This window comes from Dryobates pubescens, chromosome 24 (genome assembly GCF_014839835.1).
Source record: "Dryobates pubescens isolate bDryPub1 chromosome 24, bDryPub1.pri, whole genome shotgun sequence".
Taxonomy (NCBI): Eukaryota; Metazoa; Chordata; class Aves; order Piciformes; family Picidae; genus Dryobates; species Dryobates pubescens.
In genome coordinates, this window is record NC_071635.1 from 16,809,315 (window position 1) to 16,834,834 (window position 25,520).

Consider the following 25,520-nt stretch of genomic DNA (forward strand, 5'->3'; position numbering starts at 1 on the left):
GGGGGGGAGGTTGGACTGGGTGAGCTCTGGGGTGATTTCTATCCTATTCTGCCCTGCTGAGCATCACCTCTGTGCTGCCTGCCCGGGGGTGGTGCTGCTCAGAGGATGCAGCCAGGAATTTCCTTCTGAGGTTAAGGCTTTGGGACTCTCAGCTGCCCTGAGGAGCAGCTCCCTGGCTGGAGCCTGAAGGGAAGGACTGAAGTGCTGGCTGCTTCCCGGGGGGAGGGGAAGGGGGAGGCAGCCCAGCAAGGGCTCAGCAAGGCTGCCTCCCCAGGGCCTGCAGCAGAGGGCTGAGCAGGCAGCTCTCCTCCAGGGCACTCAGCTGGCTCAGCAGCAGCTGCCTTCTGCTCTCTGCCTTCAGGAGAACTTCTTCATGAAGTGCAGCTTGAGGTAGGCAATGGTGAGCAGGATCAGAGTCATGCAGGCCAGGGCCAGGTGGTTCTGCCACAGCCCCCAGGGGCTCACCTCGATGCCTTGGCTCCTCAGGTAGTCATCTCCAGTGCACCCCCTGCAGAGCAGCACACACAGAGCTCAGGCAGCTCTCATGGACCCAGAGCCTGGCAGAGGGCTGGGAGGGAGCTCAGGGAGCCCCTGCTCACAGCTAGGCTCAGCTGCTCCAGCTCCCACCCAGCTGGGCCTTGAGCACCCCCAGGGAGGGGGCAGCCACCTCCTCCCCTGCTCTGATGTGGCTCTTGGCTCTACAAGAGAACCCCAGAGTGGCTCAGGGTGGAAGGGAGCTCAGAGCTCATCTCCTCCAGCCCCCTGCCATGGGCAGGGACACCTCCCCCCAGCCCCAGGCTGCTCAGGGCCTCATCCAGCCTGGCCTTGAGCACCTCCAGGCAGGAGGCAGCCACAGCCTCCCTGGGCAGCCTGTGCCAGAGTCTCCCCAGCCTCCTACTGAAGAACTTCTTCCTCAGCCCCAGTCTGACCCTGCTCTGCCTCAGCTTCAAACCCTTCCCCCTTGCCCTGTCCTCCAGACAGCCTCAGGAAAAATCCCTCTGCAGCCTCCTGGGGCACAACTTGTTCCTCACATCCAAGCTCCAGCTGCTCTGCTCTCATCTCAACCCATTGCCCCTGGGGCTGTCCCTGCAGCCCTTTGGCAGCAGTCCCTCTGCAGCCTGCTTGCAGCCCCTGCAGGGACTGGCAGCTGCTCTGGGCTCTGCCTGCAGCCTTCTCTTCTGCAGGCTCAACACCCCCAGCTCCCTCAGCCTGGCCCCACAGCAGAGCTGCTCCAACCCCCCTCAGCATCTTGCTGGCCTCCTCTGGAGCCTCTCCCTCAGCTCCAGCTCCCTCCTGTGCTGAGGGCTCCAGAGCTGGCCCCAGCCCTGCAGGTGAGGTCTCCCCAGGGCAGAGCAGAGGGGCAGGATCCCTCTCTCCAGCTCTGGCCACCCTGCTTTGGGTGCAGCCCAGGCTGCCCTTGGCCTCCTGTGCTGCAGCCTCACCCTGCCTGCTCCTGGCCAGCTTCTCCCCTCCCCAGCCCCCCCAAAGGCCTTCTCCTCAGGGCTGCTTTCTCTCCCCTCCTCCCCCAGGCTGTGCTGGCAGTGAGGATTGCTCCAGCCCAGGGCCAGGACCCTGCCCCTGCTCTGGCTGAGCCTCAGGAGGTGCTGCAGCCCTTGGCTCATCTTTGCAGCTTGGGAAGATGCCAGAAAGCTGGGCTGTGATTCCCTGGCTCTAGAAGCTCCTTTGGGAGCTGCCTCCTGTGTTCCTCTTCCCTGGCTCATTTGAGTCACAGCTTCCCCATCCCTGCTCCTGTTGCAGCTGTGCTGTTTCCTGCAGCCACCACCAGATTCCTCCAGGCAGCTGAAATGGAGTTTGGAGCCTGAATTGTTTGGGCTGTTTGGATCTGCCCCAGGTGAAGGCAGCTCAGGGAGGAGGGAGCAGCAGCCCCCCAGGGAACTTGGGAGGGCTCTGAGCACCCAAAGATGGCAATGATCAGGATGTTCCCTACAGACAGAAGAGCAAAACCCTGCCCTTGGCCTTCCAGAAGCTCACAGGCCCTGCTGGTCAGCAGTGGGCAGCCAGGTGGAAGCCCAGCTGGAGAGCAGGGGCAGTGGTGACCCCCAGGGGTCTGTGCTGGGCCCTGTGCTGGTCAATATTTGCATCCCTGCTGCAGGCAGCAGGCTGCAGGCAGCAGCAGCAGTGTGCAGCTGGCACCAGGCTAAGTGGTGCTGTCCATGGGCCAGAGGGACAGGAGGGCATCCTGAGGGCCCTGGGCAGGCTGCAGAGGTGGTGCCAGGGGAAGCTGCTGAGGCTCAACCAGAGCAAGGGCAGGGTCCTGGCCCTGGGCTGGGACAATCCTCACTGCCAGCACAGCCTGGGGGAGGAGGGCAGAGAAAGCATTGAGGCCCCCCCAGGAGGGTGCAGATGGCACCAGCTGAGTGGTGTGGTGCAGGAGTGTGAGGGATGGGAGCCAGGCAGAGGCAGCTGCAGAGAACCTCCTGAGCCTCAACAAGGCCCAGGGCAAGGTCCTGCTGCTGGGTCAGGGCAAGGCCAGAGACCAGTCCAGGCTGGGGGTGAGGAGAGTGAGAGCAGCCCTGAGGAGAAGGCCTTGGGGGGGCTGGGGAGGGGGAGAAGCTGGCCAGGAGCAGGCAGGGTGAGGCTGCAGCACAGGAGGCCAAGGGCAGCCTGGGCTGCACCCAAAGCAGGGTGGCCAGAGCTGGAGAGAGGGATCCTGCCCCTCTGCTGTGCCCTGGGGAGACCTCACCTGCAGGGCTGGGGCCAGAGCTGGAGAGAGGGATCCTGCCCCTCTGCTCTGCCCTGGGGAGACCTCACCTGCAGGGCTGGGGCCAGAGCTGGAGAGAGGGATCCTGCCCCTCTGCTCTGCCCTGGGGAGACCTCACCTGCAGGGCTGGGGCCAGAGCTGGAGAGAGGGATCCTGCCCCTCTGCTCTGCCCTGGGGAGACCTCACCTGCAGGGCTGGGGCCAGAGCTGGAGCCCTCAGCACAGGAGGGAGCTGGAGCTGAGGGAGAGGCTCCAGAGGAGGCCAGCAAGATGCTGAGGGGGTTGGAGCAGCTCTGCTGTGGGGCCAGGCTGAGGGAGCTGGGGGTGTTGAGCCTGCAGAAGAGAAGGCTGCAGGCAGAGCCCAGAGCAGCTGCCAGTCCCTGCAGGGGCTGCAAGCAGGCTGCAGAGGGACTGCTGCCAAAGGGCTGCAGGGACAGCCCCAGGGGCAATGGGTTGAGATGAGAGCAGAGCAGCTGGAGCTTGGATGTGAGGAACAAGTTGTGCCCCAGGAGGCTGCTGGAAGCCTGCAAGAGGTTGCCCAGGGAGGTGGTTGTGGCCCCATGGCTGGAGAGCTTGCAGGGGAGGCTGGAGAGGGCTGTGGGCAAGCTGCTGCAGGGGAGGATGTCCCTGCTGAGGGCAGGGGCTTGGCCTGCAGGGGCTCTGCAGCTCCCTTCCAGCACAGAGCTCTCTGTGGCTCTCTCTCACACAGACAATTCCTGCTGTAGGCTTTCCTCAGTGCCTGCTGCTGGGCTGCACTTGGAGGCAGCAAAATACTCACATCTGGGTGGTCTGGGGGCAGCTGGTGTTGCCAGCCAGGTCTGTGGCATTGCTTTGGTCACAGAAATTCAGACCACTCAGCTCATTGATTTGCAGAGCCTGGGAAGGGGAAAGGAACAATGGCAGCAGAGCTCAGTGGGCAGGGGAATGAGGCATGGAGGGCAGGGGGATGAGGCATGGAGGGCAGGGGGATGAGGCATGGAGGGCAGGGGATGAGGCATGGAGGGCAGGGGGATGAGGCATGGAGGGCAGGGGGATGAGGCATGGAGGGCAGGGGATGAGGCATGGAGGGCAGGGGGATGAGGCATGGAGGGCAGGGGGATGAGGCATGGAGGGCAGGGGAATGAGGCATGGAGGGCAGGGGGATGAGGCATGGAGGGCAGGGGGATGAGGCATGGAGGGCAGGGGATGAGGCATGGAGGGCAGGGGAATGAGGCATGGAGGGCAGGGGGATGAGGCATGGAGGGCAGGGGGATGAGGCATGGAGGGCAGGGGATGAGGCATGGAGGGCAGGGGGATGAGGCATGGAGGGCAGGGGGATGAAGCATGGAGGGCAGGGGATGAGGCATGGAGGGCAGGGGAATGAGGCATGGAGGGCAGGGGATGAGGCATGGAGGGCAGGGGGATGAGGCATGGAGGGCAGGGGATGAGGCATGGAGGGCAGGGGAATGAGGCATGGAGGGCAGGGGCATGAGGCATGGAGGGCAGGGGGATGAAGCATGGAGGGCAGGGGGATGAGGCATGGAGGGCAGGGGAGAGAGACTTCAACTCAGCTTTGCCCTGGCACCTGATGGCATCACCACAGGCTGTGCCCACAGCCCTGATCCCTGGGTTGGGTTGGAAGGGACCCCAAAGCTCAGCCAGCTCCAGCCCCCTGCCATGGGCAGGGACACCTCCCCCCAGCCCCAGGCTGCTCAAGGCCTCATCCAGCCTGGTCCTGTGCAGCTCTGGCCTCGCCTCTGCAATGCTGACTCCATCCCTGGGTCAGGACAGAGTCATCAGGGTTGGAGAAGACCTCTAAGGTCCTCCAGGCCAAGCCTCTACCCCACACCCCCATGACCAGCAGGCCATGGCCTCAGCTGGGAAGTCCTTCCTGAGCTGGATGTCCTTCCTGAGAGTCATGGAACCATGGAATGGGTTGGGGGGAAGGGAGCTCAGAGCTCAGCCAGCCCCAGCCCCCTGCCATGGGCAGGGACAGCTCCCCCCAGCCCCAGGCTGCTCAGGGCCTCATCCAGCCTGGCTTTCAACACTTCCAGGCTTGGAACCTCCACTGCTGCTCTGGGCAGCCTGTGCCAGTGCCTCACCAAGCCTCAGGGCCAAGGATTTCCCTGCCAATGCCTACAGAAAAGCCAAACCTCTAACCAAGCAGCCCCAGGGGCTGGGGCAGGCTGCCCTGGGAGGGTGGAGAGCCCAGCCCTGGAGGTGATAGGAGAGGCAATGGCCTGAACTTGTGCCAGGGGAGGGTCAGATTGGAGAGGAGGAAGAATTTCTGTGCTGCCAGAGTGGTCAGGGCCTGGCAGAGGCTGCCCAGGGGGGTGGTGCAGTCCCCATGCCTGGAGCTGCTGCAGCAAGCTGTGCCCATGGCACCTGGGGCCAGGGCTTGGTGCCCATGGGGGGGCTGGGCTGGAGGTTGGGCTGGGTGAGCTCAGAGAGCTTTGCCACCCCAAACAAGTCAATGATTCTATGCTTCTGTCTGCCCCCAGGCCTTAACCCCTCCCCCAGACTAATCCATGGCAGACCTAGCCCCAGAGGTCTCCATGGAGCCTCATCCTGGCTTAAGGGAGCCACAGTGAGGAGGCAGCTTGGGCTTGACAAGCTTTGACTTGATGGATGGAAAGGAGCAGGGTCTGGGGTCAGGGCTGACATTGTCCTTTGCTCTTTACTCTTCTCATTGCTTTCACAGCATCCCAGAGTGCCAGGGGCTGGGAGGGAGCTGCAGAGCTCATCCAGCCCAAGCCCTGCCAGAGCAGGGCACCCAGGGCAGGGCACCCAGAACACAGCCAGGGGGGGTTGGAACATCTCCAGAGCAGGAGGCTCCACAACCCCCCTGGGCAGCCTGCTCCAGGCCTCTGGCACCCTCCCAGGGAAAGAATTCTCCTCCTGTGCCCATGGCACTGCCTCTGGCTCAGCTTCCACCACTGCCCCTGGGGCTGGCACTGGGCAGCCCCCAGCAGAGCCTGGCTCCAGCCCCTGGGCACTGCCCCTGCACAGCTTCCTCCCCAGCACTGAGCTCCCCCTCAGGCTCCTCCTCTGCAAGCTGCAGAGCCCTCAGCTCCCTCAGGCTCTGCTGGGGAGGAAGATGTTCCCCTGGCTGCAGCAGCTCTGTGCCTCTGGGCTGGGCTCTCTGCAGCAGCTCCCTGAGCTCCTGCTGGAGCTGAGGGGCCCAGAGCTGGAGCCAAGATTGCAGCTGTGGCCTCAGCAGGGCAGAGCAGAGGGGCAGCAGAACCTCTCTGACCTCCTCCCCACAGCCCTTCTGCTGCAGCCCAGGCTGCCCTTGGCCTCCTTGGCCCCCACAGCACATTGCTGGCTCCTGGCCACCTCCCACCCCCAGCCCCCCCAGGGCCTTTGCCCCTGCCCTGCTCTGCAGCAGCTCAGTCCCCAACCTGCTCTGCTCCCTGGGGTTGTTCTTCCCCAGCTGCCAGCCTCTGCCCTTGCCCCTCTTGGGCTTCTTTCCACCTCTCCCTGCCCAGCTCTCAGCCTGCCCAGGGCCTGGCTGCTTGGTTTGGGCTGGAAGGGACCTTCAGGCTCATCCAGTTCCAAGCCCCTGGGCAGCAGGGCAGGCTGCTGAGGGCCCTGGGCAGCAGGGCAGGCTGCTGAGGAGGGCCCTGGGCAGCAGGGCAGGCTGCTGAGGGCCATGGGCAGCAGGGCAGGCTGCTGAGGGCCCTGGGCAGCAGGGCAGGCTGCTGAGGGCCCTGGGCAGCCCAGCCCTGGCTTTGAGGGTGTGTGGGCAGGGGGATGCAGCACTTACTGCCATGCCATAGCGAGGGATGCTGAAGTACTTCAGCCAGGAGAGCCAGGACAGGACACTGGTGAGGTTGACCAACAGCCCAGAGAAAATCTGGAGAGAGGAGAGAGCAGGAATGAAACCAAACCCCACACCCCCAGCACCAGGGCAAGGCACAGCCTGCCCCCCCTGCCCTCCCCCAGCTCCTGGCTCTGCTGCTCCAGCTCAGAAAGCTCTGGGAAGGTCATCCCTAGGGGCAGGAACTCTGCCAGTGGCAGCACAAAGGGGAGGGAAGGGCAGGAAGCCTTTCTGGCCCCCAGCCTGGGGCCATGAGCCTGTGTGCTCCTTCTCCCACCAGGGCAATGCTGTCATCCATGGGTCCAAGCTGGCTGCTGCCCACCTGGGGGGTCCCACATGGCCTTGGCTGCTGGAGCCTGGGGAGGTGCTGGGGGCTTCATCACAGCCCCACAGGCTGCTAGGGGTGGAAGAGCTTCCATTCTCCCACTCAGCACAGCCCTGCTCAGCACTGTGATGCCTGGAGCAGTGCTCACAGCAGAGACAGAGCCAAGGCCATGCTAAGGGAAATCCCTTTCTCCCCTCTCTCTCTCCTGCACACCCAGCAGGCAGTGCCTGGCTTCAGGCTGGGACTCAGGAACCTCTGCTGAGCACAGGCCAGCCCCATCCTCTGTGTCCCTGCCCTGGGAGGAGAGGCTGAGAGAGAGCTGGGCTGGGGCAGCCTGGAGGAGAGCAGGCTGAGGGGAGACCTCCTCCCCATGGAGCAGCACATCCAGGGAGGCTGCCAGCAGGATGGAGACTGCCTTTGGACAAGGAGCCTCCTGGCAAAGCCAAGGGGGGCTGGGGACAAGGCACTGCTGGGGACATTCCCAGGGGGCTCCAGAGGAAAAGGTTTCCCCCTGAGCACAGCCAGAGGCTGGAATCATCTCCCAAGGGCAGCAGTGGAGTCCCCTGCAGGGGACAGCTTGAGCCTCATCCTGCCAGGGTGCTGAGCCAGCTCAGTGCAGCTGCACTGGGAGCTGGAGAGGCTGCAGCAGAGGAGCAGAGGATGCTAGGGGCTGGAAGGGAGCTCTGGGGATCAGAGCTCAGAGGATGCTGGGGGCTGGAAGGGAGCTCTGGGGATCAAAGGATCACAGCTCACAGAATGTTAGAGGTTGGAAGGGACCTCTGGAGGTCAGAAGACCACAGCTCACAGGGTGTTAGGGGCTGGAAGGGAGCTGTGGAGAGCTTCCAGTGGCAGCCCCTGGCAGAGCAGGAGCAGAGGATCCAGCCCAGGGCACACAGAACACAGCCAGCCAGGGCTGCAGAGGCTCCACAGAAGGAGACTCCACAACCTCTCTGGGCAGCCTGCTCCAGGCCTCTGGCAGCCTCCCAGCCAAGAAGTTGCTCCTGATGCTGAGCTGGAAGCTCCTGGGCTGCAGTTTCTATCTACAAACCAAAGGGTTAGGGCTGCCCTCACTGCTGCTGTGTCCTGAGGCAGAGCAGTTTGCTGCTGGTCTGCTGGGGAGGAAGATGTTCCCCTGGCTGCAGCAGCTCTGTGCCTCTGGGCTGGGCTCTCTGCAGCAGCTCCCTGAGCTCCTGCTGGAGCTGAGGGGCCCAGAGCTGGAGCCAGGATTGCAGCTGTGGCCTCAGCAGGGCAGAGCAGAGGGGCAGCAGAACCTCTCTGACCTCCTCCCCACAGCCCTTCTGCTGCAGCCCAGGCTGCCCTTGGCCTCCTTGGCCCCCAGAGGCCATTCCAGCATCACCTGCACCTCAGCCAAGCTCCTTTCCCCTCCCTCCAGCTCAGCTGCAGCCATTCCTGGACCTCTTGGTTGCACATTGCTGGCTCCTGGGCACCTCCCACCCCCCAGCACCCCCAGGGCCTTTTCCCCTTCACTGTCACCCAGGGCAGGGCACCCAGAGCACAGCCAGGGGGGGTTGGAACATCTCCAGAGCAGGAGGCTCCACAACCCCCCTGGGCAGCCTGCTCCAGGCCTCTGGCACCCTCCCAGGGAAAGAATTCTCCTCCTGTGCCCATGGCACTGCCTCTGGCTCAGCTTCCACCACTGCCCCTGGGGCTGGCACTGGGCAGCCCCCAGCAGTGCCCACAGCCCCCCTGCAGCCCCCAGCTGCCTCTGTGCTGGAAGGGCTGCTGGGGGGCAGCATTTGCAGGGGCTCAGGGCTGGGGCTACTCACAATCATGAACACAAAGGCCACAGTGATCAGGAGGTTTGCCACAGCCACCACACTCTGCCCTGTGGCAATGGCCAGGGCCAGGGCAGTGGCTGTGTAGGAGACCATCAGCAGGGTGAACATCATGATGAAGAAGGCTCCTGGGGTGGGCTTCAGGCCTTCAAAGATCACAACAAGAAGGGTTTCAGGGTCATACAAAACACAGAAGGGGTTGGGGTGGAGCCCTGGGGACCACCACCCCCTGCCCAGGCTGGGGCTGAGCCATGGCCTCAGCACCACAGCTCTGCAACCCCTCCAGGGATGAGCATCCAACCCCCTCCCTGGGCAGCCTGGGCCAGGCTGGCAGAACCCTTGCAGGGAAGAAGTTTCTTCTCCTCTCCAACCTAAGCCTCCCCTGGGGCAGCCTGAGGCCATTGCCTCTCCTCCTGGCCCTTGTTCCTGGGGAGCAGAGCCCAACCCCCCCTGGCTGCAGCCTCCTCTCAGAGAGCTGCAGGCAGACCTCAGAGCAGCTTCCAGTCCCTGAAGGGCTCCAGGAGAGCTGGGGAGGGACTCTGGCCAAGGGCTGGGGGTGCCAGGACAAGGGCTGAGGGCATCAGACTGGAAGGAGCTGGATTGAGATGAGACCTGAGGAAGAGATTCTGCCCCAGGAGGCTGGGGAGGCTCTGGCACAGGCTGCCCAGGGAGGCTGTGGCTGCCTCCTGCCTGGAGGGGCTCAGGGCCAGGCTGGATGAGGCCCTGAGCAGCCTGGGGCTGGTGTGAGGTGTCCCTGCCCATGGCAGGAGCTGGGGCTGGCTGAGCTTTGGGGTCCCTTCCCCCCAAGCCCTGCTGTGGCTGTCTCTCACCCATCCTGCCCTGAAAGCTGTTCCCCTTCCTCCCTGGCTGCCTCTCCTGCCAGCAGCAGAGTGCAGCCCCCAGCCCCTGCCCTGCCAGCCTGTGCTGTGCCCTGCACTCCCCCCAGCTCTCAGGGGGCTGCAGGGCTCCACACTCACCTAACATGAAGTAAGTGATGCAGGTGAAGAGGATGCTTGGCACAGTCCTGATGGGGATCAGATCAGCCATCAGCTTGGAGAGGAAGTAGACAGAGGTCCTGTAGTAACCACTGATGGATTCATGGCTGCAGCACAGACAGACAGACAGACAGACAGCTCAGGGCTAATGGCAGCAGGAAAAAACCAAGACTGGAGACAAATGAATTCTGCCTCACACAGGAGGGGAGGGAAATGGGAAGGGAAGAGGTTGAAAGGAGGATTTATTTTGATGGCCAGGGCTGCACTGGCAGAGAGCCTCAGAGCAGGGGGAAGCTGGGGAAGGGATTCCTGTGCCACAAAACCATAGGCCTGGAAGGGACCCCAAGGCTCAGCCAGCCCCAGCCCCCTGCCCTGGGCAGGGACACCTCACACCACAGCAGGTTGCTCACAGCCACCTCCAGCCTGGCTGCAAACACCTCCAGCCAGGAGGCTTCCACCACCTCCCTGGGCAGCCTGGGCCAGGCTCTCACCACCCTCCTGGCCAACAACTTCTTCCTCACAGCCAAGCTCCAGCTCCCCACTTCTACTTCTGCTCCAGCCCCCCCACTCCTAGCCCTCCCTCACCCCCTCCAAAGTCCCTCCCCAGCTCTCTTGCAGCCCCCTGCAGCTCCTGGGAGGCCACCAGAAGGTCTCCTGGGAGCCTTCTCCTCTGCAGCCTGCACAACCCCAACTCTCTCAGGCTGTGCTCAGAGCAGCTCCAGCCCTCTGCTCCTCCTCCTGGCCCTGCTCTGGACACCTTCCAGCCCCTCCAGAGCCTTCCTGGCACAGAGGCTGCAGAGCTGGCCCCAGAGCTGCAGCTGTGGGCTCAGCAGAGTGGAGCAGAGGGGCAGAATCCCCTCCCTGGCCCTGCTGGCCACACTTCTCTTGCTGCAGCCCAGGCTCTGCTTGGCTCTCTGGGCTGCAAGTGCTCCCTGCTGGCTCCTGGGGAGCTTCTCCTCCCCCAGCACCCCCAAGGCCTTTCCTCCAGCAAGGCTGAGAGAGCTTTCAAGACCCCCAGCTGCTCTCTGCTGCCCTCACTTAGCAGGTCACAGACCTCTCCATCAAGGCCTGAACCCAGCACTTTGTTACTCCATTTGTTCTGCCCCTGCAGATGTTCTTCACTTCCCACTCTGAGCCCCCTGGCAGCTTAGGGCAGCTGGGAGAGTTCCCTGGCAGTTAGTGCCAGGCTCACTCTGCACTGGGTGGGCTCAGCTGCCAGCCCCCTCCCCAGGCTCTGGCAGTGGTCCCTGTGCTTTACTCACATGAAGATCTTCTTCTCCACCACGAAGAGCTCCATGGCTGAGACACTGCTGAAGCATTGGTTGGTGGTCAGGAAGAACATGGCCCCCACCCTGCAACACAGCAAGCTGGGCTCAGACAGCAGAGGGGCAATGGACCCAAGCTGGAGGGGCTGGAAGGTGTCCAGAGCAGGGCCAGGAGCAGGAGCAGAGGGCTGGAGCTGCTCTGAGCACAGCCTGAGAGAGTTGGGGTTGTGCAGGCTGCAGAGGAGAAGGCTCCCAGGAGACCTTCTGGTGGCCTCCCAGGAGCTGCAGGGGGCTGCAAGAGAGCTGGGGAGGGACTTTGGAGGGGGTGAGGGAGGGATAGGGGTCTGGGACACCTCTGAGGGGGGCAGGAATCAGGCCTGGGACAGAAAGCCAGCAATGGGCACTGGCAGCCCAGAAGGCCAAGGGCAGCTGAGCTGAGCCTTCTGGGCTGCCAGTGCCCATTGCCAGAGGTGGAGGGAGAGGATCCTGCCCCTCTGCTCTGGGGGGTGAGGGAGGGACAGGACTGGGGGGGCTGGAGCAGAAGTAGCAGTGGGGAGCTGGAGATTGGCTGTGAGGAAGAAGTTGTTGGCCAGGAGGGTGGTGAGAGCCTGGCCCAGGCTGCCCAGGGAGGTGGTGGAAGCCTCCTGGCTGGAGGTGTTTGCAGCCAGGCTGGAGGTGGCTGTGAGCAACCTGCTGTGGTGTGAGGGTGGTTTGGGCTGGAAGGGAGCTGCAGAGCCCCTGCAGGCCAAGCCCCTGCCCTCAGCAGGGACATCCTCCCCTGCAGCAGCTTGCCCAGAGCCCTCTCCAGCCTCCCCTGCAAGCTCTCCAGCCATGGGGCCACAACCACCTCCCTGGGCAACCTCTTGCAGGCTTCCAGCAGCCTCCTGGGGCACAACTTGTTCCTCACATCCAAGCTCCAGCTGCTCTGCTCTCATCTCAAACCATTGCCCCTGGCCCTAAGGGCTGTCAGTGTGGTTTGGCCCCCAGAGGCCCCAGCAGGCTGCCTGCAGCTTGGCAGAACATCACCTAAGGGCTCACACTGCGTGGGCAAAGCCTTGCTGCAGCTCTGAGTGGGCTTGGGACTATGAACCTGAAGTGGCATTAAAGAATTAGGAAGGTTGGGAAAGCTCTCAGAGAGCATCCAGCCCAAGCTGCTGCCCAAAGAGCTGCATGGCCCCAGGTGCCATGGCCACAGCTTGCAGCAGCACCTCCGGGGCTGGGGACTCCACCACCTCCCTGGGCAGCCCCTGCCAGTCACAGCATCCCAGAGTGCCAGGGGCTGGGAGGGAGCTGCAGAGCTCATCCAACCCAAGCCCTGCCAGAGCAGGGCACCCAGGGCAGGGCACCCAGAACACAGCCAGGGGGGGCTGGAACATCTCCAGAGCAGGAGGCTCCACAACCCCCCTGGGCAGCCTGCTCCAGGCCTCTGGCACCCTCCCAGGGAAAGGATTCTCCTCCTGTTAGCACAGCAAGGGGGGAGCTTTGCCACAGCCTTGGGTCTTCCCCTCCCCAGCTGCCTGACCTGTTCTGGAGTCCAGTGGAGTCCTCCTTGAGCCCAAAGAAGATGGCACCAACGATGAGCCCCAGGACAGCTGTGACACACACCTGAGAGTGGCAGAGGGAAGGAGAGGAGAAGCATTCCTCTGATGCTCTCAGTGCCCCCAGCACTGCTGCAGCTCTGCAGGCACTGAGGGAATGGAATGGAATGGAATGGAATGGAATGGAATGGAATGGAATAGAATAGAATAGACCAGGTTGGAAGAGACCTTCAAGATCATCCAGTCCAACCTCTCCCCCAGCACCATCTGAGCAACTCAACCATGGCTCCAAGCACCCTATTAAGTCTCCTCCTGAACACCTCCAGGGCTGGGGACTCCACCACCTCCCTGGGCAGCACATCCCAGTGGGCAATCACTCTCTCTGTGTAGAACTTTCTCCTCCCCTCCAGCCTCAACCTCTCCTGGCACAGCTTGAGACTGTGTCCTCTTGTTCTGCTGCTGGGGGCCTGGCAGAAGAGACCAACCCCCAGCTGGCTCCAACCTCCCTGCAGGGAGTTGCAGAGAGCAAGAAGGTCTCCCCTGAGCCTCCTCTTCTGCAGGCTAAGCAACCCCAGCTCCCTCAGCCTCTCCTCACAGGGCTGTGCCCCAGACCCCTCCCCAGCCCTGTGCCCCAGACCCCTCCCCAGCTTTGTTGCCCTTCTCTGGACACCTTCCAGCAGCTCAACCTCTTTCCTACCCTCAGGAGCCCAGAGCTGGACACAGGACTCAAGCTGTGGCCTCAGCAGTGCTGAGCACAGGGCACAAGGACTTCCCTGCTCCTGCTGGCCACACTCTGCCTGACCCAGGCCAGGCTGCCCTTGGCCTTCTTGGCCCCCTGGGCACACTGCTGCCTCCTCTTCAGCTGCTCTCCCCCAGCACCCCCAGGTCCCTCTCTGCCTGGCTGCTCTCAGCCCCTCTGCCCCCAGCCTGTGGCACTGCCTGGGGTTGCTGTGGCCAAAGTGCAGCCCCTGGCACTTGGCTGTGTTCAATCTCCTGCCCTTGGCCTCTGCCCCTCTGCCCAGCCTGGCCAGGTCCCTCTGCAGAGCTCTGCTGCCCTCTGACAGCTCAGCTCCTGCCCCCAGCTTGCTGTCAGCTGCACATTCCCTGCTGATGGACTCCATCCCCTCCTCCAGATCATCAATGAAGATATTGATCAGGCTGGGGCCCAGCCCTGCTCCCTGGGGCACAGCACTGGTGCCTGGCTGCCAGCTGGCTGTGGCACCATTCACCACCACTCTCTGGGCTCAGCCTCCAGCCAGTTCCTCACCCAGCTCAGAGCTGCTGTCCCAGCCAGGGGCTGACAGCTTGGCCAGGAGCTTGCTGGGGAGGATGGTGGCAAAGGCCTTGCTGCAGTCCAGGCAGACCACATCCACAGCCTGCCCCACAGCCACCAGGCAGTGCCCTGGGCATGGGAGGAGATCAGGTTGGAGAGGCAGGACCTGCCCTGCCTGAATCCCTGCTGGCTGAGTGGAAGCCTTTCCAGGCTCCAGCCTGCAGCACAGCACTGCTCTGAGTCTTGTGCCACTGCTGCTTCCCACAGCAAGGCACTGGGGGGGGCTGGAAAGGAGCTTCAGCTGCTGCTGCCTCTCTGCCTGCCCTGCTGGCACCGGGACAGGGGCTGCAGCCCTGCAGCAGGGTCACAGCTTTGCCCTGGCCTCATGCCAGGCCACATCCTGAGAGGCTCTCCCATGCCAAAGGAGTTGCAGCAGGGTGGCAGCAGCAGGGATGGGAGGAGGACAGCAGCAGGGCTTAGAGAGAGGCAGTAACACAGAAACCATCAGAGTGCCAGGGGCTGGGAGGGAGCTGCAGAGCTCATCCAAGCCCTGCCAGAGCAGGGCACCAGGGCACCCAGAACACAGCCAGGGGGGGTTGGAACATCTCCAGAGCAGGAGGCTCCACAACCCCCTGGGCAGCCTGCTCCAGGCCTCTGGCACCCTCCCAGGGAAAGAATTCTCCTCCTGTGCCCATGGCACTGCCTCTGGCTCAGCTTCCACCACTGCCCCTGGGGCTGGCACTGGGCAGCCCCCAGCAGAGCCTGGCTCCAGCCCCTGGGCACTGCCCCTGCACAGCTTCCTCCCCAGCACTGAGCTCCCCCTCAGGCTCCTCCTCTGCAAGCTGCAGAGCCCTCAGCTCCCTCAGGCTCTGCTGGGGAGGAAGATGTTCCCCTGGCTGCAGCAGCTCTGTGCCTCTGGGCTGGGCTCTCTGCAGCAGCTCCCTGAGCTCCTGCTGGAGCTGAGGGGCCCAGAGCTGGAGCCAAGATTGCAGCTGTGGCCTCAGCAGGGCAGAGCAGAGGGGCAGCAGAACCTCTCTGACCTCCTCCCCACAGCCCTTCTGCTGCAGCCCAGGCTGCCCTTGGCCTCCTTGGCCCCCAGAGGCCCCCCAGCATCACCTGCACCTCAGCCAAGCTCCTTTCCCCTCCCTCCAGCCCAGCTGCAGCCATTCCTGGGTCTCTTGGCTGGGGATGTGCTGCAGCAAGGCTCCTCTCTCCCTGCTGATGCTCTCTCCACCTCCTGGGGGCAGCCAGAGACTCCTCAGCTGCTGTCAGTGCCAAGGCTGCCTTCAGCCCTGGGGCTGAGCAGTGCACTGCTCCTGCAGGGCTCTCTCTGGAGCCACCTCCATGCTCCTTTGAGCTTGGCAACCACTCACCCCCAGCAGCCTGCCCTGACTGCTCCTTCCCATGCTCCACCACACTGCTTGTCCACAGGAGAGTGGTTTGGTTTGGCATGGGCAAGCTCCTAGGAGCAGGCTAAAGGTTTGCAGTCCTGGGAAGGGCCAGGAGAATGCTCAGGGACCTGGGAGGAGAGGCTGAGAGAGAGCTGGGCTTGGGCAGCCTGGAGCAGAGCAGGCTGAGGGGAGACCTCCTCCCCATGGAGCAGCACATCCAGGGAGGCTGCCAGCAGGATGGAGACTGCCTTTGGACAAGGAGCCTCCTGGCAAAGCCAAGGGGGGCTGGGGACAAGGCACTGCTGGGGACATTCCCAGGGGGCTCCAGAGGAAAAGGTTTCCCCCTGAGCACAGCCAGAGGCTGGAATCATCTCCCAAGGGCAGCAGTGGAGTCCCCTGCAGGGGACAGCTTGAGCCTCATCCTGCCAGGGTGCTGAGCCAGCTCAGTGCAGCTGCACTGGGACCTGGAGAGGCTGCAGCAGAGGATGTTAGGGGTTGGAAGGGACCTCTAGGGGTCACAGGATCAGAGCTGCCAGGGTGTTAGGGGCTGGAAGGGAGCTGTGGAGAGCTTCCAGTCCAGAGCAGGAGCAGAGGATCCAGCCCAGGGCACACAGAACACAGCCAGCCAGGGCTGCAGAGGCTCCACAGAAGGAGACTCCACAACCTCTCTGGGCAGCCTGCTCCAGGCCTCTGGCAGCCTCCCAGCCAAGAAGTTGCTCCTGATGCTGAGCTGGAAGCTCCTGGGCTGCACTTTCCATCCCTTGCCCCTTGGCCTGTGCCAGGGCACAGTGAGCAGAGGCTGTCCCTGTGCCTCCCTTCCTGCCCCCCAGCCCTCAGCTCCTGAGAGCCATTGCTCAGCTCCCTCTCAGCCTTCTGCTCTCCACACTCAGCACCCCCAGGGCTCTCAGCCTCTCCTCCCCAGGCCGTGGTGGGGCTCTGCCAGTGAGGAAGTTGAGGTTGGAGCCTCCTGTGCTGCAGTTTCCATCCCTTGCCCCTTGTCCCTTCCCAGCTGCTGGGGACTCTGCGCTCCCAGCCTGCAGCACCATTAAGCATCCCAGGAGGCAGCAGCAGGGCTCGGGGGGAGAGCTGAAGGGGCTGATGTGAGCCCATCAGAGCCTATCAATGCTCAGGGCAAGCGACACCAGGCTCAGGCAGAGGGAGAGCAGCAGGCAGGGCTGGCAGCGGCCAGGGGCAGCCGCGCCTGAGCCTGGGCAGCGCCGAGCCCTGGGTCCCTGGCAGCCTGCGGCTCGCAGCCCGCCCCAGGGAGCCCAGGGCAGGGCTCAAGCAGCTCCTGAGCCCCTGGCAGCGCCGGGCAGGGCTCACAGCCAGAGCGATCGGCAGCAGAGTCAGGAGGAAAAGGCTTAAGGAGCCCTGCGGGAATGCTGCTGAAATCCCCCTGAGGAGGATGGGGGAGGGGAGAGGAAGGATTGTGAGAAAGGAGTCAGGGCCCTTAACCTGGGGGGGATTAGGAGCCCCTGCAGAGGCTAATTCCTGTCACAGGGTCAGGCTCTTACAAAGCAATTAGGGAGGATCTCCCTGGTGTCACCATCCAGACTCACAGCTGCCCAAAGCCTTGGCACCTCAGGGGGGTGCCCGGGGGGAGCCAGGGCTGAGCTCAGCTGCAGGAGGCTCAAGAAGGCCAAGGGCTGGGGCCTGAGCCTGGGGCACAGCCACCCCAGGAAGGCTGCAGGCTGGGGGCAGAGGGGCTGGAAAGTGGGCAGCAGAGCAAGCCCTGGGGGTGCTGGGTGGCAGCAGCTGGAGAGGAGGCAGGGGGTGGGCAGGGGGGCAAGGAGGGCAGCAGCAGCCTGGGCTGGAGCAGCAGTGGTGTGGGCAGCAGGAGCAGGGCAGGGATTGTGCCCCTGGGCTCAGCACTGGGGAGGCCACAGCTTGAGGGCTGGGCTCAGCTTTGGGCTCCTGGCTGCCAGAAGGAGCTTGAGGAGCTGGAGCAGGGCCAGGGAAGGGCAGGAAAGGTGGGGAAGGGTCTGGGGAAGAGGGCTGGGGAGGAGCAGCTGAGGGAGCTGGGGGTGGGGAGTGTGGAGCAGAGGAGGCTGCTCCTGCTGCCCACACCACTGCTGCTCCAGCCCAGGCTGCTGCTGCTCTCCTTGCCCCCCTGCCCACCCCCTGCCAGGATGGGCTGGGGAGAAAGACACAGAACTGCCAGGGCTGGAAGGGAGCTCCAGGCTCAGCCAGCCCCAGCCCCCTGCCATGGGCAGGGACACCTCACACCACAGCAGGTTGCTCACAGCCACCTCCAGCCTGGCCTCCAGCACCTCCAGGGGTGAGGCTCAGAGCCCCAGGCTGATTTATCCAAGCCAGGAGGGGAGTGAGTGGCAGCAGCAGGCCAGAGGGCTGGCTCCTGGCTCACCTGAGCTATGGAAGCCTGGGGGTTGCCCAGCAGGTTCTTGAAGGTGCGGCGGGACACCCACTGCAGCTGGTGAAGGAAGGAGTTGGTGTAGGTGATGTGTCTGAACACTGCCCTGGGCTGCTTCTGCCTGCCCAAGGGAATCTTCTCCAGGGCTGCTTTGGTCTCTTGGTAGTAGGCAGAGCTGCAGAATTGCTCTGCCAGCTTCTGGGCCAAGCTGCTGCCCTGCTCAGCCTGGGCTTCCGTGCTCTCTGCTGGGAAGAGGGGAGAGGAATGGGCTGTGAGGAGAGGGACCAGGGGGAATGGAACAGACAATGGATTGGGGAGGACCTAGGAAGCACTGAAAGGATCCAGGAATGGAGGAGAAGCTCAGCAGGAGCCAGCAGGGAGCACTTGCAGCCCAGAGAGCCAAGCAGAGCCTGGGCTGCAGCAAGAGAAGTGTGGCCAGCAGGGCCAGGGAGGGGATTCTGCCCCTCTGCTCCACTCTGCTGAGCCCACAGCTGCAGCTCTGGGGCCAGCTCTGCAGCCTCTGTGCCAGGAAGGCTCTGGAGGGGCTGGAAGGGGTCCAGAGCAGGGCCAGGAGGAGGAGCCCCAGGGCTCTCAGCCCTTCCTCCCCAGACATGCTCCAGGCCCTTCACCACCCCCACAGCCTCCCTTGGACTCTCTCCTGTGTTTCCCTCTCCCTCTTGGAGTGGGGAGCCCAGGCCTGGGCAGCTGTTGGCAGAGGATGAGGCTGCTGATGGCACTCAGCTCTGGGCCCCATACCTGGCTCAGCTCCATGGCCCTTGGCCGTGGTCACTGCTGTGGAGTCTCCATTGATGACATCCAGGAAGAAGTCAGCAGGGTTGTTGTGTTCCTCACACTGGTAGCCTGCAGGGACAGCAGCACAACCCCTCAGAGGTGCTGGGGGCAGTGGCAGGAGGTTGTGCCTGGCTGCCAGGGGCACAGCCATGCCCCTGCTGTGCCCACCACAAGCACTGCAGGCTTGGAGAGCTCCCTGCTGGCCCACCAGAGGGGAGGCAGCTGCTGGCCACAGCTCCCAGCAAGGGCAAGGGGAGAGGAGAGCTGGCAAAGAGTCCTTCCTGGGCAGCCCCAGCCTGGCCTTTGCCTACTTAAGGTGCAGCCAGCAGCAGCTGGTTAGGGGTCAGCCCCAACACCCAAACACACACAGGTCAAAGGCAAGGAGAGAGCCTAGGATCACAGAGCTGGCAGGGCTGGAAGGGACCCCAAGGCTCAGGCAGCCCCAGCCCCCTGCCCTGGGCAGGGACACCTCACACCACAGCAGGTTGCTCACAGCCACCTCCAGCCTGGCTGCAAACACCTCCAGCCAGGAGGCTTCCACCACCTCCCTGGGCAGCCTGGGCCAGGCTCTCACCACCCTCCTGGCCAACAACTTCTTCCTCACAGCCAATCTCCAGCTCCCCACTTCTGGTTCTGCTCCAGCCCCCCCACTCCTGTCCCTCTCTCACCCCCTCCAAAGTCCCTCCCCAGCTCTCTTGCAGCCCCCTGCAGCTCCTGGGAGGCCACCAGAAGGTCTCCTGGGAGCCTTCTCCTCTGCAGCCTGCACAACCCCAACTCTCTCAGGCTGTGCTCAGAGCAGCTCCAGCCCTCTGCTCCTCCTCCTGGCCCTGCTCTGGACACCTTCCAGCACCTCAAATCCAGCTTCACCGTGGCCACCAAACCCTTGCCCCAGGTGCCATGGCTACACAGTTCTGGAACACCTCCAGACATGAGGACTCCACCACCTCCCTGGGCAGCCTCTGCCAGGCCCTGACCACTCTGGCAGCAGAGAAATTCTTCCTCTTGTCAAACCTGACCCTCCCCTGGCACAAGTTCAGGACATTGCCTCTGGTTCTCTCCCCTGAGACTGGGGAGCAGAGCCCAACCCCCCCTGGCTGCAGCCTCCTCTCAGGGAGCTGCAGAGAGCAAGGAGGTCTCCCTCAGCCTCCTCTGCTCCACACTCCCCACCCCCAGCTCCCTCAGCTGCTCCTCCCCAGCCCTCTTCTCCAGACCCTTCCCCACCTCTCTTGCCCTTCCCTGGCCCTGCTCCAGCTCCTCAAGCTCCTTCTGGCAGCCAGGAGCCCAAAGCTGAGCCCAGCCCTCAAGCTGTGGCCTCCCCAGTGCTGAGCCCAGGGGCACAATCCCTGCCCTGCTCCTGCTGCCCACACCACTGCTGCTCCAGCCCAGGCTGCTGCTGCCCTCCTTGCCCCCCTGCCCACCCCCTGCCTCCTCTCCAGCTGCTGCCACCCAGCACCCCCAGGGCTTGCTCTGCTGCCCACTTTCCAGCCCCTCTGCCCCTCAGCCTTGACCCAGCTCTTGAGACACCCAGAGGAACATCTCCAGCCTGCTGCAACCCTGAGCTTGCTCTCACACAGGGCCCAGTTCTGATCCAGGTCTGCTGGCATTGGGTTCAAACCAGTGCAAACTTCAGAGGTAGCTGCAGTTGGCCCTGCTGTGAGTGACCAGAGGGGCAGAGGATGCTAGGGGTTGGAAAGGACCTCTGGAGAGCACAGGATCAGAGCTCAGAGAGTGTTAGGGGCTGGGAGGGACCTCTGGAAGGCACAGGATCAGAGCTCAGAGGGTGTTAGGGGCTGGGAGGGACCTCTGGAGAGCACAGGATCAGAGCTCAGAGGGTGTTAGGGGCTGGGAGGGACCTCTGGGGATCACAGGATCAGAGCTCAGAGGGTGTTAGAGGCTGGAAGGGAGCTCTGTGATTACAGGATCAGAGCTCAGAGGGTGTTAGAGGCTGAAAGGGAGCTCTGTGATTACAGGATCAGAGCTCAGAGGGTTTTAGGGGCTGGGAGGGACCTCTGGAGAGCACAGGATCAGAGCTCAGAGGGTGTTAGGGGCTGGGAGGGACCTCTGGGGATCACAGGATCAGAGCTCAGAGGGTGTTAGAGGCTGGAAGGGAGCTCTGTGATTACAGGATCAGAGCTCAGAGGGTGTTTGGGTTGGAAGAGAGCTCTGGAGAGCTTCCAGCCCAAGCTCCCTGCCAGAGCAGGAGCAGAGGATCCAGCCCAGGGCACACAGGAACACATCCAGCCAGGGCTGGGAAGGCTCCAGGGAAGGAGGAGGCTCCACAACCCCTCTGGGCAGCCTGCCCCAGGGCTGTGTGGTGCTCACCAATGTCCTGGAAGTAGCTGAGGGCCTGCTGAGCTGGGCCATGGAACAGGAGCCTGCCTGCAGCCAGCAGGGTCAGGTTGTCAAAGAGCTTGAAGATGGAGTAGCGAGGCTGGTGGATGGAGAAGATGATGGTCCTGCCCTGCTGTGCCATCCTGGGGGGAACAACAACACAGCTGTTGGCCTGGCAGGGCTGCCCAGCACCTGCCTGAGAGAGCTGGCAAGCTCAGTGCAGCCCTGGTTAGGTCTGGCTGGAGCTGGGCTGCAGCCAGGAGAGGGCAAAGGGGAAAGAAAGAAGAATCACAGCATGGAGGGGTTGGAAGGAGACCTCTGGAGAGCTTCCAGTCCAACCCCCCCTGCCAGGGCAGGGCACCCAGGGCAGGGCACCCAGAGCACACCCAGGGGGGTTGGAAGCTCTCCAGAGCAGGAGGCTCCACAACCTCTCTGGCAGCCTGCTGCAGGCTCCAGCAGCCTCACCCCAAAGCAGTTTCTCCTCCTGCTGAGGTGGAACCTCCTGGCTCCCAGTCTGTGCCCACTGCCCCTTGGCCTGTCCCAGGGCACCACTGAGCAGAGCCTGGCCCCTGCTGCTTGCCCCCCAGCCCTCAGCTCTTGAGAGGCATTGCTCAGCTCCCTCTCAGCCTTCTCCTCTCCAGGCTAACCACCCCCAGGGCTCAGAACTGGACACAATGCTCCAGGGGTGGTCTTGGGCAGCCCAGATCTGGACTCCCCACACTGCCCAAATGTTTGAAGCATTTCTCAGGCCCAGGGAGACATGAAAATAAAGGAAACTATCTATGGGGTAGAGACATTGCAGCCCCAGCATGCAGAGAGCCTGCAGGGCACTCAGCTGCTTTGCTGAGAGACCATTCACACAGCTCCAGGAGAGTCCCAGAGTGCTCTGGGCTGGAAGGGAGCTCCAGAGCTCCTGCAGGCCAAGCCCCTGCCCTCAGCAGGGACATCCTCCACTGCAGCAGCTTGCCCAGAGCCCTCTCCAGCCTCCCCTGCAAGCTCTCCAGCCATGGGGCCACAACCACCTCCCTGGGCAACCTCTTGCAGGCTTCCAGCAGCCTCCTGGGGCACAACTTGTTCCTCACATCCAAGCTCCAGCTGCTCTGCTCTCATCTCAACCCATTGCCCCTGGGGCTGTCCCTGCAGCCCTTTGGCAGCAGTCCCTCTGCAGCCTGCTTGCAGCCCCTGCAGGGACTGGCAGCTGCTCTGGGCTCTGCCTGCAGCCTTCTCTTCTGCAGGCTCAACACCCCCAGCTCCCTCAGCCTGGCCCCAGGGCAGAGCTGCTCCAACCCCCTCAGCATCTTGCTGGCCTCCTCTGGAGCCTCTCCCTCAGCTCCAGCTCCCTCCTGTGTTGAGGGCTCCAGAGCTTGCCCCAGCCCTGCAGGTGAGGTCTCCCCAGGGCAGAGCAGAGGGGCAGGATCCCTCTCTCCAGCTCTGGCCCCAGCCCTGCAGGTGAGGTCTCCCCAGGGCAGAGCAGAGGGGCAGGATCCCTCTCTCCAGCTCTGGCCACCCTGCTTTGGGTGCAGCCCAGGCTGCCCTTGGCCTCCTGGGCTGCCAGTGCCCAGTGCTGGCTTCTGTCCCCCTTGCAGCCTTGGCTGGCTGGGGGGCAGCTTCCTGCCTGCTTCCCCTGCTGGTTCAGCCCAGCTGGGACTGGAGCCAAACAGAAGTGAAGTGCAACAGAGCTGAGTGGTGGAGCCAGGGAGCTCTTTCCAGAGCCATCACCTCTTGAGCAGCAGCAGGACAGCATTGGCAGTGCTGGCATCCAGCCCAGTGGTTGGCTCATCCAGGAAGAGGATGGCAGGGTCTGTGATCAGCTCCATCCCAATGTTGGTCCTTTTCCTCTCCCCTCCAGACACCCCACGAGTGAACTGGGTACCAACCTGCCACAAAGCAAGCACAGAGGGGGCTGGGCTGGGAGGGGGCTCCAAAGCTCCCCCACTCCAACCCCCTGCACCCAGCAGGGACATAGAAGCAAAGAGACATAGAATCAGCCAGGCAGGAAAAGACCTCAGAGCTCATTAAGTCCAACCTGGGACCTCATCCCCAACCCCTCCTGACAGCTAAACCCTGGCTCCAAGTGCCACATCCAAGCCTTCCCTGAACCCCTCCAGGGATGGGGACTCCACCACCTCCCTGGGCAGCTCATCCCAGTGGCCAATTCCTCTTGCTGGGAAGAACTTTCTCCTCCCCCCCAGCCTCAACCTTCCCTGGCACAGCTGCAGACTGTGTCCTCTTGTTCTGCTGCTGGGGGCCTGGCAGAAGAGACCAACCCCCAGCTGGCTCCAACCTCCCTGCAGGGAGTTGCAGAGAGCAAGAAGGTCTCCCCTGAGCCTCCTCTTCTGCAGGCTAAGCAACCCCAGCTCCCTCAGCCTCTCCTCACAGGGCTGTGCCCCAGACCCCTCCCCAGCTTTGTTGCCCTTCTCTGGACACCTTCCAGCAGCTCAGCCTCTTTCCTACCCTCAGGAGCCCAGAGCTGGACACAGGACTGAAGCTGTGGCCTCAGCAGTGCTGAGCACAGGGCACAAGGACTTCCCTGCTCCTGCTGGCCACACTCTGCCTGACCCAGGCCAGGCTGCCCTTGGCCTTCTTGGCCCCCTGGGCACACTGCTGCCTCCTCTTCAGCTGCTCTCCACTAGCACCAGGCTGAACAGCCCCAACTCTCCCAGCCTGTCCCCACAGGGGAGGTTTTTCATCCTCTGGTTATCTCTGTGGCTTCCTCTGGAGCCTCTCCAGCAGCTCCAGACCCTTCCTGAACAGAGCAGAACAGAGCGGAGCAGAACAGAAGAGAACAGAGCAGAGCAGAGTGGAGCAGCACAGAGCGGAGCAGAACACAAGAGAACAGAGCAGAGCAGAACAGAGCAGAGCAGAGTGGCACAGAACAGAAGAGACCGGAGCAGAGCAGAGCGGAGTAGCACAGAGCAGAGCAGAATGGAGCAGAGCAGAACACAAGAGAACAGAGCAGACCAGAACAGAGCAGAGCAGCACAGAGCGGAGCAGCACAGAGTGCAGCAGAACAGGGCAGAGAAGAACAGAGCGGAGTAGCAGAGAGCGGAGCAGCACGGAGAGGAGCAGAGTAGAAGAGAACAGAGCAGAGTAGAAGAGAACAGACCAGAGCAGCACAGAGTGGAGCAGAACAGAGCAGAGCAGAACGGAGTGGAGCAGAACGGAGCGGAGCAGAACAGAGCGGAGCAGAGCAGCAGAGTGGAGCAGAACAGAGCAGAGCGGAGTGGAACAGAGTGGAGCAGCACAGAAGAGAACAGAGCAGAACGGAACAAAGCAGAGCAGCACAGAAGTTAATGGAGTGGAGCAGAACAGAGCGGAGTAGCACAGAGCAGAGCAGAATGGAGTGGAGCAGAACACAAGAGAACAGAGCAGAGCAGCACAGAGCGGAGCAGCACAGAGCGGAGCAGAACAGAAGAGAACAGAGCGGAGCAGCACAGAGCGGAGCAGAACAGAGTGCAGCAGAACACAAGAGAACAGAGTGGAGCAGCACAGAGTGGAGCAGCACAGAGCGGAGCAGCACAGAGTGCAGCAGAACAGAGTGGAGCAGAACAGAAGAGAACAGAGCAGAGCAGAACAGAGCGGAGCAGCACAGAGCAGAGCAGAACGGAGCGGAGCAGAACAGAAGAGAACAGAGCGGAGCAGAACAGAGCGGAGCAGAACAGAAGAGAACAGAGTGGAGCAGAACAGAGAGGAGCAGAACAGAAGAGAACAGAGTGGAGCAGAACAGAGAGGAGCAGAACAGAAGAGAACAGAGCAGAGCAGAACAGAGAGGAGCAGAACAGAAGAGAACAGAGCAGAGCAGAACAGAGCGGAGCAGAACAGAAGAGAACAGAGCAGAACAGAGCGGAGCAGAACGGAGCGGAGCAGAACAGAAGAGAACAGAGCGGAGCAGAACGGAGCGGAGCAGAACAGAAGAGAACAGAGTGGAGCAGAACAGAGAGGAGCAGAACAGAAGAGAACAGAGTGGAGCAGAACAGAGAGGAGCAGAACAGAAGAGAACAGAGCAGAGCAGAACAGAGAGGAGCAGAACAGAAGAGAACAGAGCAGAGCAGAACAGAGCGGAGCAGAACAGAAGAGAACAGAGCAGAGCAGAACAGAGAGGAGCAGAACAGAAGAGAACAGAGCAGAGCAGAACAGAGTGGAGCAGAACAGAAGAGAACAGAGCAGAGCAGAACAGAGAGGAGCAGAACAGAAGAGAACAGAGCAGAGCAGAACAGAGCGGAGCAGAACAGAAGAGAACAGAGCAGAGCAGAACAGAGAGGAGCAGAACAGAAGAGAACAGAGCAGAGCAGAACAGAGAGGAGCAGAACAGAAGAGAACAGAGCGGAGCAGAACAGAGAGGAGCAGAACAGAGCGGAGCAGAACAGAAGAGAACAGAGCGGAGCAGAACAGAGAGGAGCAGAACAGAAGAGAACAGAGCAGAGCAGAACAGAGCGGAGCAGAACAGAGCGGAGCAGAACAGAAGAGAACAGAGCGGAGCAGAACAGAGAGGAGCAGAACAGAAGAGAACAGAGCGGAGCAGAACAGAGAGGAGCAGAACAGAGCGGAGCAGAACAGAAGAGAACAGAGCGGAGCAGAACAGAGCGGAGCAGAAGAGAACAGAGTGGAGCAGAACGGAGCGGAGCAGAACGGAGCAGAGCAGAACAGAACAGAGCAGAGCAACACAGACTGGAGCATAACAGAAGAGAACAGAGCGGAGCAGAGCGGAGCAGAAGAGGAGACAACCGAGGGGAGCATAACAGAGTGGAGCAGAACAGAGCAGAGCAGAACAGAACAGAAGAGAACAGAGCGGAGCAGAACAGAGCCGAGCAGAACAGAAGAGAACAGAACGGAGCGGAGCAGAACGGAGCGGAGCAGAACAGAAGAGAACAGAGCGGAGCAGAAGAGAACAGAGCGGAGCAGAACAGAAGAGAACAGAGCGGA

The 25,520-nt window shown here is 62.6% G+C and overlaps 1 protein-coding gene across 2 annotated transcripts in view; it reads right to left on the reverse strand.

Annotated features, from left to right (window-relative positions):
- Window positions 1–357: 357 nt before the first annotated feature.
- Window positions 358–25,520, reverse strand: part of ABCG2 (ATP binding cassette subfamily G member 2 (Junior blood group)) — a 35,008-nt gene continuing 9,845 nt past the window's right edge. Inside the window, exons 5-15 of one of the 2 annotated variants that reach the window (XM_054172646.1) lie at window positions 22,317–22,474; window positions 20,589–20,740; window positions 18,231–18,335; window positions 17,469–17,716; window positions 12,424–12,506; window positions 10,899–10,988; window positions 9,619–9,743; window positions 8,633–8,787; window positions 6,467–6,556; window positions 3,500–3,597; window positions 358–508 (exon numbers count right to left, since the gene is read on the reverse strand). In XM_054172646.1, coding sequence (XP_054028621.1) covers window positions 358–508; window positions 3,500–3,597; window positions 6,467–6,556; window positions 8,633–8,787; window positions 9,619–9,743; window positions 10,899–10,988; window positions 12,424–12,506; window positions 17,469–17,716; window positions 18,231–18,335; window positions 20,589–20,740; window positions 22,317–22,474 — 1,455 coding nt within the window. Of the gene's footprint in view, window positions 509–3,499; window positions 3,598–6,466; window positions 6,557–8,632; window positions 8,788–9,618; window positions 9,744–10,898; window positions 10,989–12,423; window positions 12,507–17,468; window positions 17,720–18,230; window positions 18,336–20,588; window positions 20,741–22,316; window positions 22,475–25,520 lie in introns of both variants that reach the window. The other variant, XM_054172645.1, reaches the window with a different exon arrangement.